Consider the following 14087-nt stretch of genomic DNA (forward strand, 5'->3'; position numbering starts at 1 on the left):
TATTTAATACAAGACCCAAAAAAGTAATCGGTAAAATTTTAGTATCATCAAAAAGATTCCTTATAAGACGCCCCAACATTATTTTTTAGAATTCATTAAACATGAAAAACTATACTTCTTTAGCCCTATTGTCGTGTTTTGTAGTGGTGGCCAACTAGAAGCAGTGATAATGCTTTAAAATCTGTTTCCTACTAAGAAGACTGTTTAAATGCTTTGAGTAGCTTACAAGAAAGTACCACAATTGAGCAGTTGGAAAATGCCCGAGTTGTCTATGGCCTAAAATTACATTTCAGTCAAGTTTTTTTTAATTCCAATGGGGGCTGTTTATATAAAAATACAAGTCCCGTTTGTAAGAGTCAAATATGAGTTTTATCTGGAAGGAAAACGTTTTGAAGATATTGTAATGTAGGAACACGAGAGAGGACGTCAGGATCGAAAAGGTTTCGTGCGTAGATAATATATGACCCGGATTAGACTAACGGAACTCAGTAAGTTCCCGAACAAAGGATACGCTGGAGTTCTCACAGACTTGGGTGAGTTGATGCGTAAACAATAGATACGTCAGGGTAGACCTTAACCCTTTGATTTTTGACGTATTTTTTGTTGAAAGCCAGTGACGCTGAAAATTTCGCCAATATTTCCAACTAGAATTATTTATAAATCCAATAGAAAGCAGGTATAAAAATTGTAGCTAATCCAAACAAACCCTTGATCACTACCGCCAAGGATTCCGAGTTTTGTAAAGGTGTGTTTAGACCGTCTAATATATTTCGCAACAATATAAAATAAACAAAAGAACTCTATTAATGAATGTATTTTTCCAAAACTAGTTACATCTTCTTCATTGTTGTTAAAATGTAATGCTCACAATCTAAATGTCAAGTTACATTCTAAAATACTCGGCAGTTAGGGATTTCCATCGGGAAATTCTGCTGTGGTTATAAATTCAGAAATTCCGGTGTAAACCAGTCTTTATAAACATTGACACGGATTACACGACCCATGTTCAATGCATTTTTTCAATGCTACCTGGAAAGGCTTAGCGGGAAGTATTCTTGTTTACTTTGTATATGCTCAAAATACAACGCCTATCGGCATTCTTCAGTCCCATGAACTTGTTGGCAAAACGCCGATTGGCGTTGGTCAGCATTCAAAGGGTTAAAGTGCCTAGACAATAGACACACTAACAGATGAGAGAGAATATGCTGCGCAATTTGTCCTTTATGAGGAGGTATAAACGGTAGATCGGACATTCTGAAGTGAGCGGTGGTTTGGCCTTTCATTTGGATCCTTAACTCACCCTTACGCAACAATATGTAATAATGTAAAATTATGTAAATGAGGTAAAAGAACACAACCTTGAAGAGATCCAGAACTGCTTTTAGAACTGAAAATCATTTGAAAGTGATTAAATTATCAAAATCTTTTTTTATAACCAAAATTCAAATTATTTTTGGACGCCCTCTCATACATATGTATGTATAGGTATGATATGTATATGAATTCCAGGACATTTCATCGCATCAGTGAGTTGAAATGGTCATGCAGATCTATTGTAGAAATATGTGCGACAATTTTTTCGGAAACGAGCCCGAGGATTTTGATGATAGGATTTATATGACCCGCAAAAAATAATTTAAGAAAAGCTGCATTAGTGTATCACAGAATAGTACCTCAATGATGATGGTGAACTGTTCCAGATTGATGGATGGATTGATGGTCTGCGGCATCAGCAGGGGGATCACACGGGTGGCCATCAAGCTTATGGTCAATCCGTATTTTTTATCGGTCATCATTAGTTTGTAAATGCCTGAAAATACATACGCTCAAATAAAACGTTAATAATACATTTGCAACACGATAACCACACACACACACACACACAACCACAATCGCGACAAAACAGCACAATGCATTATATATATATGTATATATATATATATATATATATATATATATATATATATATATATATATATATATATATATATATATATATAAATATATCGCTAGAAGGCACGAAAAAATAAAGTAAAAAAAAAAAACGCAAATGCTTTTAAAATACATCGCGCATTGTAAAATTTCATGAATACATGTATATGTTATTAATTTTATTTATTTATTTTTGTTTTGTGACACTCACCGACAACTCGCACGGCTATCTTCGGGTCATTGAGTCTGACGTCCCAGAGTAGGGGCAGGACCTCGTCCATGATTTGACTCTTTTCTAGGCGATCTAGAGTGCATTCGATGCACTTTAGAACCCCCTCTATTATATGCAAATCCCCTTGGTTCTGGTCATAGACATTCCTGGTCTTCGGTATGATCATCCTGCGTATGGCATGCTCGTCCAAGTAGTCTGATATGTCATGCACAGCATCCAGTGCAGCACTCTGATTTCAACAATTATTTATAATACACCCATATATGTATACTAACTTGAAAAAACTGCATGCCATATATAATATTCAGTTTGTTACACACATTACTAACAAACTAACCAGTAGATTATATGACAGAATCACTAATAACCATATACTAACACACTTGTGAAGTGGGTCTCGGTGATTACAACAAAATGTCTACACCCTTCAGGTATAACACACAGATTACCTAAACACCACAATCTGCTTTAGATCGTCGACTTTAGACAGTCTTTAATTAATATAGATGTATTATGAGCATTTATAAGAATTATTGTAAATAGGTTTTTGAGCTCTTTCTCCTATTATGCTGTACATTCACATTAGAACAATACAATACTATTATTACTAATAAAATTAATTTAAATTTGTTAAATAGAAAATGATCAGTAGATCAGTAGCTATTAAAATAGATATAACATGTATTGTGAACATAATTTCGTAATAATAAAAAGCATTTAAAAATCAAACAAACCAAGTAGGAATCGATCAATTAATTGTGTTTTGTTTTCATAAAGGGGGAGAATATTCACTAGCCAAATAAAACCAAACTATATAGTGTAGCATTATGCCAGAAAGTCATTGTTTGAATCTCTGAATTTAATTTTTGAACGGTTTCCTTCCGACTGGATGATAATCAGTTGGGTGTTGGCGATGAATTATTAAAAATTTAAATCAGATTCTATAACCCCTAGGGGATGAAATCTTACACGTCATTACCGACATAGACGGCAGCTTATTTATATAATGTAATAACTGAATTTCATTTATTTCATTTACCTGTATTTGAACGGTAGAACTGTCAAACGCGTTATATAAGAGTGGTAGTACTTCAGTTTTTATCTCATCTCTGGGTGTCTTCTCCAGAAGGCATTCCAAATGCTCCAAGATGGTGACTGATGCTTGGATAGACTTAGCCGATGCGAAAAGATCTCTAGAATACGCAAATTTAATTTCAAAATCGAATTTTTATTTATTTTCATCTAAATACAAAAAAATAATGATATTGTATGATTTTAAAAATGCTAATGATGAACGTAAATGAATTTGAAGAGTAATTTTTCATGTGGTTTTTACTTTATCTAGGTATATACGTAGTAACAATAGATGAAATTTTATAATCATGTGAAAGTTCGAACTCCTCCTCTTTTTTTTTTAAGTTATCGAACTCAATTATGTCCCAAACCTTTAATTTAATCTAGAGAATCAAGGTTTTTCATGTTTCTCTTAGAAAAATTTGGCTTATTGAACTAAAATTTCATATCTAGAAGTTTAAGCTTAATACCAAGTTATGTATAAAATTTGGTAAGCATCCGTCAACCGAGAGTGGCAGTTTACTCTTGTTCGATTTTTCTTCCACTATTTTTTTCGACCCCTTGAACATGTGTGCTCTTTAAGAGAAAATTCAAGTATAATCCTTGTGTCAATGTTATGGAAATACAAAAAAAAATCACTTAATTTAATAAACCGGAAGTGGGATTTTTTCCTCTTAGAAAAGTCAAAAATATTGTGACCACACTATTTTTTCCACACCCCTGAACGTATCAAGCTGAAAATTTATATTTATATTATTTATGTACTAACTTAGAGTTGATAGAGTTTTGGTCAGAATTCGTAAACCTGAAGTAGTAATTTTTTTTAAAACAATATTTGATTATTTTATTTAGACCTTTTAAATTATTTTTATCTTCTTGATATTTAACATGTATAATATTTATAGTGATTATAAATAATAAAAAAAATTTGAACCAAATCGAACAACCGAAAGTAGATATTTCGTCTTGTGTAAGTTTCCCTACATTTGCGCTCAAATATAATAGTATAGAAAATGCTCTCTGTATGTATGTTTAAATTATCGAATTTTGTTTTTTATCTTTCTTATATTCCTCAAACGCATAGACAAAGTCGTTGGTTGGTCGCATCTGAATTTTTTAAGTTTGTATATATAAAATTAAATGAAAGAATAGAAAGCTTGTAAACAATTCTGGCTGGACAAGATGTCACTCTCCGTTATACATACATATGTATGTACATAAAAAGGTATGCACACTTGTATGTATTTTTATTGTTCTCCAACAAGTGACCTTGTGTGCTTGTTCTCCAACAAGTGACCATAACAACACGCATCCGGACTATCCTATGCATACCACACACATACTTTATCCCTAGCAGTTTGACCAACCACACATACGGCTCGGCTCGTTTAAAAATCATTCCTACATATATATATATATATATATATATATATATATATATATATATATATATATATATGTATAACCATACTAATACACTTGTGAAGAGTCTCGGTGATTACAACAAAATGTCTATACCCTTCAGGTATAACACACAGATTACCTAAACACAATCTGCTGTAGGTCATCGACTTTCGACAGTCTTTAATTAATATTATGTATTAGATGTATTATGAGCATTTATACGAATTATTGTAAATAAGTTTTTGAGCTATTTTTCCTATTATGCTGTCCATTAACATAATAATAATATAATACTATGATTACTAACAAAATTAAATTAAAATTGTAAAATAGAAAATGACCAGTAGATCAGTAGCTATTAAAATAGATATAAGATGTATTGTGAACATAATTTAGTAATAATAAAAAGCATTTAAATTCTAGGACACTAAATTCCTAGTGAAATGATTTGAAAAAGGATTTTTTATTCCCTTTCTATCTAGACATAAATTATACATGCACATATGAAATCGTTTCAACACTCAAGTCAAATGTAATCGGCAATTCCTGACTTTGATTTATATATGCAGACACTCCTCACTTTGAATATCGAGTTCAGCTTCTGCAATTAAATTGTTATTCGAGGAACGTCTGAATTCATATATTGCCAGCGGCTATAGAAATGCATTCGAGTCAGTTTTCCAACCCAGAGCTTCTCAATCAATTGTTACAAGTACGTTTATGAGTAGCTCGTTCTAAATGCTCCCGGAAGGTGATTATTATTCGCAAGCTGAATACTAAGTTTAAATTTAATTAATTTGCAAGTAGTCGAGAGTCGAGACTCGTTTATTAGATATTCAAGACAGATACTTACATATATGTGGTATTACATATATTAGTTTGAATTACGTTTATATCTATGCATATGTTATTCGTTTTAAGTTTTTTAGTGCTTGATCCAACATTTGATTCTTATTTAAATTGGATTGGAAAACAATCGGTGCAATTCTGAAAGGGCTCATTTGAAGTGCAGTTTTTTCTGGATCGTTCCTCGGTAGTTCGATAGCCCCGATTGTATTTATTTGAGCAACATTCGAAGAGCTGTCACCAGGTATAGAATGTGCACAATATATAAATACATATATGTATGTACACACATATGTATGGATATTTCCAGTTCTCTCTGTACTACTGATCATCTCAAATACGATGCAGACAACGAGTCAATCGCTTGCTTGAAAGTTCCTGTATTCCGCTTTCAAGTACCCACACATACATACATATGTATGTATGTAAATGATCGACACATCTTAAATGTATGCAGAAATTTTATATTCACCCGTCTGGCTTCTAGATTTTCAATAATACATATTTATTGTGAAAAAAAGGATGCTCAGAGGGCAACTCGATACGAAATGTTAATAGAAATTTAGTATGTATTTATTAAGTATGACGATGGTTTTTGTAGATTTCTTCTCGTTTATAAGATGTGAATTCATATTCAAATTTAATGGGTTAAATTTAGTAAAGATTGAATAGTCTCCGCTACGTTAATTTTTTTATTGTTCAGTGTTATTAGCCAGGGTAGAGTTATTGTTCATTTATAGGTACACTTATTTTAAAGCTAAAAACTTAAGTTTAAGTTTTGATTTGTTTGATATTCTTTCTGTTCACCAATAAATAGTAGCACAATATAATTTTGTTGTTAGTGTTTTGTTTTAATTCAATTGACCAACCGTCATATTTTGCCTAATAACTGCTGCAATTACATATAATTATTAAGGCTGTCACACAAGTTTGTATAGACATTGCCCCGAAGAAAATTGAATGATTATTTATGAACGGATTAATCGTTTAAGTGATTTTAGAAAGGACATCAAACACGACACTCGCAGTAGAGACTGTCAACATTAATTTCTAAAGGAAGAATTCGTATGGAGACTATCGACCAAATGAATTTAGATATGTATATTCATAAAAACAGCAGAGAGCATTCTAAAATGTAATAATTTTATTAAATGATATGCATTGGTAAACAAAACCTTTTTGTAATACAGTTTACGAGCATTATGTATGTAGAAGTGTTTAGAATATTTAATGGAAAAATGTTTTAGCTGAATGCATGTAAGTACATATGTCTATATTTATTTATTTATTACAGTTAAGCTATAGTGACATTACATACTTCAGAGCCTCACTATATCTAGGAATATGTACAAAAGATACAAAAAAAAATTAAATGTCAAAATGTAAACAAAATAAAGCATGAAAATAATTTATGTATGTACATGTGTTGTATATGAAAATAAATATTTAGCCCTAGTAATCATACAAATATAACGTTATTATTTTTCAATTTGAAAGTCACTTAATTGATGAAATATCGACGGGTAAAAATTTCCATTTAAAACCGGTAATAATTTATCACAAGGAAAATAATTTGATTGAAATTTTTAATGAAAATGAGCTTGCCTTAGCACCGAATTTAATCTTTATTAAAATTATGACGAGCTGAATTTACTCACTTGAGAGTTGGAACCATGTGAAATTCGTACTCTTCCATGGAAGAGTTCTTCACCATGTACATGACGGGAACCAGAACAGCAGCCAATACTTCCCCCATGTTGATTTCCATCTGCAGGTATGGCCAAATATGCTGCCACCATATTTTCTGGAAAAAAACACCAAAAATAGATCGAACAGATCGTCCAACCGAAGGAAGACCTGTGCATTCACGTCGATGCAAACGTTGGCTATAATAAGCTCGTCCGAGTAAAGCAAACCGCACGATCCTGAATGCATATATAAATTGTATAACTAATATTGAATTATCTGAAGCCATTATACAATGGAATACGAACCGGACGAATTGTATATTGAGTCGGAGATATTCCGCTATCGTAAACTTATGGAAAACATTCAAATACGAAGCGCGTTGAATTATTTGCAAATGCAAATATTAATACTCTGAATGCGCTAAAATGCATTCAACCCCTCTGGCACGTGACCGGATTAAAAACAAATAGAAATGCAAACGTGCCATAACGAGGACCCATCGGAAAATTCTACACGTGGAAAAAAAATATAATCCCGTGTTTGTCAGCTTTAGAAATTCACGTTGCACTCTCACGCAGCGATTTACATATGCACATACATATATTCAGTTGTTTGTTCAGATGAGTTATTTACTGTTCGCTACGAAATTTTGCATAATATCCAATGCAATTTTTGAATCACGTTGTCTATATTCAAGTAGCTTGCAACAAAAGGTCTACAACCAAAAATATAGATCGATTTGTTAGTATGAAAATGGCTACACGATGGGGTAAATCAAAAACGTTGACGAAGGATCAACAAAAGTCGACAATATAAATTGGTACAAATGACACCGGTCAAAAGATTCTGAACTACATATGTACAGTAGACCGGAGGGAAAAATGCGAATTTTGAATTTTCAAGGGAACGTTAGATAAAAATTTTCAATAATTTTCAATAAACAATGTCTCATGCCTCCAACCAATCGATTTTCCTTGATAAAATTTCTAAAAAGTAGGTGTTTCATATATATATATATATATATATATATATATATATATATATATATATATATATATATATATATATATATATCTGTTTTGTGAATAGTTTTTACTATTCAATAAAATAAATAAAAAGCTTATATTCACAAATTGAAGTTTATTTGGTTCGATTCTGATAAGTTTTGACTGATTTACGAGAATTCAAAGTCGCCGTTTCGCTCAAAAGTCCCCATACAAAACATTTTTTTTAGGTTTCAAGAGCTTCCTTGGGTATTTTTTATTACATTTGATACAAAAAATACCCCAAAACCTTTCGAATTTGGTGAAAAAGAAGGCCAAAATAACATATTTTGACGCAAAATATAATGTTGCCAAAATAGGTCATTTTGACTTCCCTACATATCATAAAATTCTTAATTTTTTTGTTCAGATTAAAGGTATACACTCAAGAAAGCTGTAAAATCACGGAAACATGAAAAAAATGATGATTTTCTGAAAATAACGCTTCCCCCATACAAACATAAGCTCAACGCACTTTGTATGGGAACTTTTGATTTTATTTTTATTTATATGAAAAAAACGTACTTTTTCGAAATTTTTGCCAAGATAAATCGATTGGTTGGAGGTTATAGGACATTGTTTAAAATCAATGAAATTTTTATGTAAAGTTTCCTTGATATTAAAAAAAAGGTCCATCGATGGAAATCCAAAACTCAATTATACTTGTAGAGTTATAATATTTGCACTTGTACAGTTATAATTTACTAGTTCAATTGTATTAGAATACAAATGACCCAAAACGCCAGTTGGAATATATTACAACTGAAAATACACTTCGGCTGTACCACATATACACCAAAAAGATCCTGTGTTGAAATGCTATTTTCATCTAGTAAGTCTATAATAATAAATTGTAGACATTCTACGATGTATTTTATTACAATAAAATAAATGAACCGTTTCGTGCTCAGGCATTTAAAACTGGAAAAAAGCTACAATTTCAACATATTTTACAAAATGTAATCAAACAATCACCAAATCCATTTAATAATATAATTTTCACTCACCCTTGGAATATAGGGCAGGACTTCCATCATCGTTGTGCGGTAAAAAGTTGACTTTTGATTAGGCTCCTTCATCAGCAACACGTCTAGGGCTTGAAGGGTTTGAATCGGAAGATCGCTATATACAAATAAACAATGAATTTTATACAGGCACTCGAAACAGGTATAGTTTTGAACGACGCGAAAATCTCCAACTCTAAATCTCTCAATTTACTATTACGAGTAGGTAAATTAATAACTGACTCCGATTTAAAATGGCATATGAGGTTATTTGTGACATACAGCCACTAAAGACTTTAGTGGCTGTACGTCACAAATAACCTCATATGCCATTTTAAACTGTGATGGCACCTTAGTCTAAAGTGCCATTACAGTGGTTGCAAGCCACACATATGCACATGTAGATTAATTAGGTTTGAGCCCAATTTTCGCATATGAAAAGAGATAAGAATCGAAGATGGACTGTTCATAATGCGATAGCTTCTGTCAAAGCCGTCGCATTAGTTTGCGCTCAAATGCATCTAATCTATCCTTAAATTAACAAGAAGGGGTCGCAAGGGATGGTTGCAAGGTAGATGTGGTGGATTTGCATAACATAATTATAGTGGTATAGCATAGATGCGAATGGAATTAAAGGTATGCACTAAAATGAACTATCTTTTTCGTATCTGATTTATGAAAATTATCAAAATATGTAATATATGTATATGTATGTAAATATGTAATTATGTATGTGTTGAAAATGTTTCGTGTAATTGTTATACATATATGTATGTAGATATTGCGTCCTTCCAGGCCAAAGTGACTATTTCACAATTTGGCTAAATTAAGTCTTCAGTCGATGTCTTCTATATACTACATATCGATGGCTTGGTGCACAGATATTGTATGTCCATTTTAGAATTTGTATCGAATTTTATGTTTGTGGATATATATATATATATATATATATATATATATATATATATATATATATATATATATATATATTTATATATATATATATATATATATATATATATATATATATATATATATATATATATATATATATATATATATATCTGTTGGAATAATTCAGATTTTTCCTTTCAAGGTAATTTATGTGGAAACACTGGCCATTCTGTCTTCTATCTACTATGTAAATACATATGTATGTACATGAATATCTCACAGTAAAATTATATTTCAAGTGAAAATATATGTTCACTGACGTTTCAGTGAATGAGATTTACGTCAAAGTCGCGTTCGTCGTGTAATTAAGTTTTGATCTAAAGCTGCAGTGGCTCTTTATGTGAGTACACGGTAAAATACCACAACCATACAACTGCACTTAAGTGGGTGCTAAGATAGCATTTAACTATGCACACAGTAAATATGTAAAAGCCCTACAGTCTAATGGAAACGATCGTATGAATATAATGAAGCACACATACATACATATCTACTATAGTACACAGTTAGCAATTAGCGTCTTGAAATTAAACCTTTTGATTCATAAATATACATATACAAATTAATTAAACCAAAACTTTAATATGTATATGTATATATATAAAATTGAATGTTTGTCTGTCTCGTATAGGCTCTTAAACTACTCAACCGATTACGATAGAACTTTCAGGATTTGTTGTATGCATGTCCGGGAAGCTTGCTGTGACAAAAAAAAAAACGGGAAAAGAACTCTTAATAATAATATTCATAATTACGATTTTACCCACGCGAAAGTTTGAAGCGCCATTGTGTAGTTTGATACATTTTCACTGCTTGAATTGGTGAAAATATATTTTTACTAGTGAAAGTATATTTTAACTTGAAATATGCTTTCACTATAACATATACATATACATATACTATTTTATAGTCGAACTGATCTAGCATGAGACTCCAACTCGACCCGCGATGGCCAATTACATTTCGTTTCAGTTGCGCGTTGAATTTTGGTCAAGAAATATAGTAAAGCGGTCGGTAGAATTCAACTTTTATTTTTTGTTAGTTTTGATTTCGTGTTGCGTATTTTGAAATATTTGCATTAATAAAATTTTAATATAAGATATTTTAGCTGTTGATATTATTAATTTATTTATGGAATACGTATATATTTTATATTAATAGAAATTTATATTTTTTTAGACGATATAAGTAATTGTCAACGTCATGTTATGGACAGCAAAACTTACAGTAATACTATTAACGACCTTACATTGAATGATATTGTAAAAATAATAAGAAATAAATAAATAATTTTACGTCCTTATAATGTTACAACACATTGTTAAGTAAGTCTCACGCTGCATCTGATCGACCACGACATATAGGAACATCAGATTTGGTATATTATCATATATGTATCAAACTGTGTTTGTATAAATTTTCCAATGTAGGAGCATCAAATATAGTACATACATATATGTGCATACAAATATTGAAAGACATAGAGTTTTCAAGTACATTGAAGAGTTTTCTTCAACATTAATCCACCTGAGCAACGTTGGCTGGAAAAATCAAAGACTTACGATTGAAATACAACAGTAAACTGAAGTGAAATATGAAAAAATGGTATATATGTATATGTATGTATATTCAAACGCTACTCAGTACAATTAGGCCTAATCAAATAATCACTCTTGCGCCTTTGTGACACGATAGATACTCTCATATGTATGTACATACATAGTTAAACCACCTCTTCCTAAATATTAGATAAGACAGCTCAAATAATGGGTGTAGAAATACATATCCGAAATCTCTCGACAGATTAGCATACATAGATTAGCATACATATTAAAATTACGTTTAAATATTTATGTTAAAACGTCGATGATTCCCCGCCGACTTCCCTCTGATGCATTATTAAGTGAGAAGCAACTAACTTTCTAACTCACTTAGAGACCACCAATGCGTTTTGGGAGAGGCTAATTCAATGTGGCAACCCTCCTCTTTCCCGTGCTACCCCAATTTCATCCCCTTGCCTGTGGAGGATTAATTAATTTTCCCTCTCGCCTCTAAACGCAACAGGACGACCTTTCAATTCAATTTTTCAACGGTATACGAGAAACATGAAATATTTTTGATGATACATAATATTACACACAATTCGTTGAACTGCTATATTTATGAAATTGTCGGAAAAATGCTAAGTTCACGAGCGGTGCAAGCTGTGGTTTGTGCATATACATATTTAAATATATCTATCGTGCGTGGACGTTAGCATAACGGACGTTAGGCTAACGGACGTTAGGCCAACGGACGTTAGGCCAACGGACGTTAGGCCAACGGACGTTAGGCTAACGGACGTTAGGCTAACGGACGTTAGACTAACGGACGTTAGGCCAACGGACGTTAGGCCAACGGACGTCAGGTCAACGGACGTTAGGCCAACGGACGTCAGGTCAACGGACGCTAGGGCAACAGACGCTTGGCCGAACGGATCATGACGATGATGAAAGGATAGATCAAATATCGTTGCATTGACTATGGTTTTGTTTATTTTAATTATAATTTACGTATTAACAATAGATAAAGTTTTGTGATCATGCAAAAATTCGAACTTGAGATTATTGAACTTGAGATATTAAGGAGTATATGTATATACATACATATATGCTACAAGGCTTATGTATGTATGTATGTATGTATATATCAGGTTTATAAACAAATATGAAGTTTTCAATTCCAAAAAGCAATAAAAAATTATACCTTTTTCTATGCCAGAAAACTTTTTAAAGCTTTTTCCCAGCTACTCGTTCTATAATATTTGTTTGAAAACGTTTTCCAAATATTTCCTTAACGGATGATGTTTATTTACAATAGCGGTACCGAACGTATTCAGTTCTGCTTGGACACGAATATTATAAAATTTCGGAATTATAATAAAATTTCGATCTTTCGTCCACTTAAAATTTCGAAATTTTTAAGTGGTTTAATTGAATTGGTCAATAATTATAGTAATTGTTCGGCAAATAAAATAATCAGTCAGTATATATGTATGTATGTATTAACAATCATACTAACCAATTGATATACTGACTGATTATTTTATTTGCCGAACAATTACTATAATTATTGACCAATTCAATTAAACCACTTAAAATTTCGAAATTTTAAGTGGACGAAGATCGACATTTTATTATAATTCGAAATTTTATTAATATTCGTGTCAAGCAGAACTGAATACGTTCGGTACCGCTATTGTAAATAAAATATCGTTAAGGAATATTTGAAACGTTATAAACAAATATTATAGAACGAGTAGTGGGAAAAAGCTTTAAAGTTTTCTGGATAGAAAAAGGTATAATTTTTTATTAGCTTTTTGGAATGAAACTTCATATTTGTTTATAAACTGATATTATACATACATACATACATAATAAGCTTGTAGCATATATGTATGTATAACTGTAATTTTAAAACTGACCAAACATTTAGTTACCACAAAAATATCCCAAGGGTTCTTAATCTATGAGTCACGACCCGAAATTGAGTCGATTGGCATTTAAAATATATTCAACGAAGCCAATTCCTTTGAGATAATTATGAAATTAAAATCCAGATGTGTTATCATTAGATTATTCAGCAGCTTATCTTTCAGATGTTTTTCTGAAGTAAGCAGCTTTAATACATCTATGAATAAGCTTGATAATGACTTAAAGTGCAGCCTGTCTAATATAGCATTAATATCTGATGATCTATGATATATGTATAGACAATGTTATGTTGTCATCAACATAAATAATTCATTTTGTTTTATGATAGTTAATTTATTTGTTGTTCGAGTGTATTATTTCATTTATCTTCTCTTGGATTACGGAACCGCATTGCCTTAATCTGGGTCGCGACTCAAAACGATTAATAAACCCTAAA

At 31.5% G+C, this 14087-nt stretch overlaps 2 protein-coding genes across 2 annotated transcripts in view; one reads left to right on the forward strand and one right to left on the reverse strand.

The window, feature by feature from the left end:
• LOC143922798 (uncharacterized) overlaps window positions 1-14087 on the forward strand; it is a 289933-nt gene that overhangs the window by 62335 nt on the left and 213511 nt on the right. The window lies entirely within an intron of this gene.
• The window catches only part of bma (SCY1-like protein bma), a 193453-nt gene that overhangs the window by 15604 nt on the left and 163762 nt on the right, over window positions 1-14087 (reverse strand). Inside the window, exons 9-13 of the mRNA XM_077446299.1 lie at window positions 9228-9342; window positions 7147-7292; window positions 3204-3357; window positions 2144-2393; window positions 1674-1810 (exon numbers count right to left, since the gene is read on the reverse strand). Coding sequence (XP_077302425.1) covers window positions 1674-1810; window positions 2144-2393; window positions 3204-3357; window positions 7147-7292; window positions 9228-9342 — 802 coding nt within the window. The remainder of the gene's footprint in view (window positions 1-1673; window positions 1811-2143; window positions 2394-3203; window positions 3358-7146; window positions 7293-9227; window positions 9343-14087) is intronic.

The sequence above is a fragment of the Arctopsyche grandis genome, chromosome 2 (genome assembly GCF_051622035.1).
Source record: "Arctopsyche grandis isolate Sample6627 chromosome 2, ASM5162203v2, whole genome shotgun sequence".
In the NCBI taxonomy this organism is placed as follows: Eukaryota; Metazoa; Arthropoda; class Insecta; order Trichoptera; family Hydropsychidae; genus Arctopsyche; species Arctopsyche grandis.